General features: G+C 46.0%; 1 protein-coding gene across 1 annotated transcript in view; it reads right to left on the minus strand.

Moving 5' to 3' along the window:
- Positions 1 to 2,500, minus strand: part of chrd (chordin) — a 32,055-nt gene that overhangs the window by 21,084 nt on the left and 8,471 nt on the right. Inside the window, exon 7 of the mRNA XM_034080038.2 lies at positions 165 to 306. Coding sequence (XP_033935929.1) covers positions 165 to 306 — 142 coding nt within the window. The remainder of the gene's footprint in view (positions 1 to 164; positions 307 to 2,500) is intronic.

A 2,500-nucleotide genomic window follows, 5' to 3' on the forward strand; every position in this document is an offset into this window, starting at 1 on the left:
TGACGGGATGTATGATTACAAGAACCGTCATTCCATGGATCCTGAGATTCAAGCTCAACCTGGAGACGAGGGAGATCTTTCTAACACCTCGCAAGGCTTTGTACGAGGACATGAGAACGCCTGCAGTGTGCTGCGACACAAAGAGAGAGCCGCTTCTGACTGACCGGCGAACAACGCTCTGTGTTTGATGATCTTCCCCTCCACCTCGTCCTGTCCGCCGCTCGCCGAGCTCATAGCGATCCTCATCTGCTCCGTCTGCAGCTGACGGGTCAGAGGCTTCCCCAGGTTCTTCCACACTCCACAGATCTGTAGACGTGGAGAAAAGAGACAGGCAGGTGAGCTGCAGTGAGGACAGAGTTGTGCATATTAGGCTGTGACGACTGATTAGTTTCTGTATTAACACATGTGGCTATGGCATGTCAAAAAGGGACAATGCCAGTTTCTCAAAGTACATATAGATATTCACTTTATTGTGATGTAAGAGAAAAGCAGTGGATATTTGAAAGGCTAAAAAACTGAATTAAATTACCAGCAGGTCCAGGGTCAGCTTCTTCCCCAGGGCTGTTACCCGCTGCCCGCTGATAGACTCAAGCCCACACCCACCTGTTTATATATTTTACTGTCAATGCCGTTAAACTGTATATATTCATCTATTTATAGCCTATTTATAATTATTCTATTAATAAAAAATGTCTCATTATGTAGACCACTGTTTCTCAAACTTTTTCAAACCAAGGACTACTTAACCAATAAAAAAACACTCGCGGACCACCTAACTCCACAAATGTCCAAAATCACATCGTTTTTCTAGAACAGATTACAAATCGCCTGAAAATGGTACAAACAAGTGGCAACATGTGTGACGAAGGTGTTGCCCTGGGCTATATCATGCAATCGACAGTGAAACTTAAGCTCACTCCATTGCGGAGATATTCCCGCGAGAGTGCGGAAAACATAAATGTATTTATTTATTTCAAATGTGAAATGTTACCAATATACTCGCGGACCACTAGGGGGCGCTCACGGACCACCAGTAGTCCGCGGACCACACTTTGAGAAGCACTGATGTAGACTAATGCTATTTTGCACTTCTGGTCAGATGCCTAAACTTACATTTCGTCACTAGTACATGTACTACGTCATGACAATAAAGTTGAATCTGAATCTAAATAATGTTTTTGCAACTAACAAATGATCGATTCTGAAGATATTTGGAGATATTTCTTCTGTAAAGTGTCCGAGTGTTTGAAATCTATCTAAATAAAAAACATTTTCCGTGAAGTTTGTCTAAAACCAAAGCATTTGCAGAAAGTGAGAGTGAGAAGTCAAGCTTGAAAAAACATAAACGCAAGACCGAAACTAGCAATAAGACTCAAAGTCCTTCCATACGATATCGACCTGAGAAAGCAGAGAATCCTCATGTGTGGAGGCTGAGAAACAACGTTCCTGCAAATCGACCTGACATACCTCCCTAACGGTTTGAGCCACATGTAAACCCAACTGTCTCCCGACGAAGCACAGCCCCCACGTGCACATCTGCTGCATGCATCCCACCATGCGATCGCTCTCTCGCTGCGAGCCTGCAAAGCTTTAACGTGAAGAAATGTGTCCGTGCGCCGGCACCTCATAACTCTAATCTCCTTTCTAATCCCCCCTCCTCTCGGTCCCCTCGCCGCGGTGATGTAACACGTGAAGTATTCTCCAGCGGTGTGTGTATTCTGGCACGAGACGATCCAGTTATCAAGGGGGTGTGTGGACGTGAGTGTATAGGTACTACTGTACACACACACACACACACACACGTATCATGTTACCGATTCCCCGGGAGGATATTAAACTCCGTCAGCGCACGTCTGACCCGATGCTAATTTCTCCCCTTCTCGAGCGAGGGTGTGTCGATGTTTACCGCAATCAGTCTGTGATGTTTAGAGAGAGAGACAGAGGAAGTGTCACCGTGTGTGTGTGTGTGTGTGTGTGTGTGTGTGTGTGTGTGTGTGTGTGTGTGTGTGTGTCTGCGAGTGTGTTTATTGCTTATTATCACAGAGTGAGTTATGGGAGGAAAAAGTCAGAGCTGCAGGGAGAGCATTCATCAATTTGTCTCACTCACACACACACACACACACACACACACACACACACACACACACACACACACACACACACACACACACACACACACACGCACACACACACACACACACATGCACAGGGGCGCCGTAAGGGGGTGAACAGTTAGGGCGATTCTAAGGGCCCGTGACTGACAGGGGCCCAAACTATTTTAGAACATTAAGAAAAAAAAATGTAAGTAACCAATGTGATACATTTTCAAGGGGCCCAAAATCCCTGGCGGCGCCCCTGCACACACACACACACACACACACACACACACACACACACACACACACACACACACACACACACACACACACACACACACACACACACACACACACACACACACACACACACACACACACACACACACCACTAATGGAGGTGT

The sequence above is a fragment of the Pseudochaenichthys georgianus genome, unplaced genomic scaffold (assembly GCF_902827115.2).
Source record: "Pseudochaenichthys georgianus unplaced genomic scaffold, fPseGeo1.2 scaffold_834_arrow_ctg1, whole genome shotgun sequence".
Lineage (NCBI taxonomy): Eukaryota > Metazoa > Chordata > Actinopteri > Perciformes > Channichthyidae > Pseudochaenichthys > Pseudochaenichthys georgianus.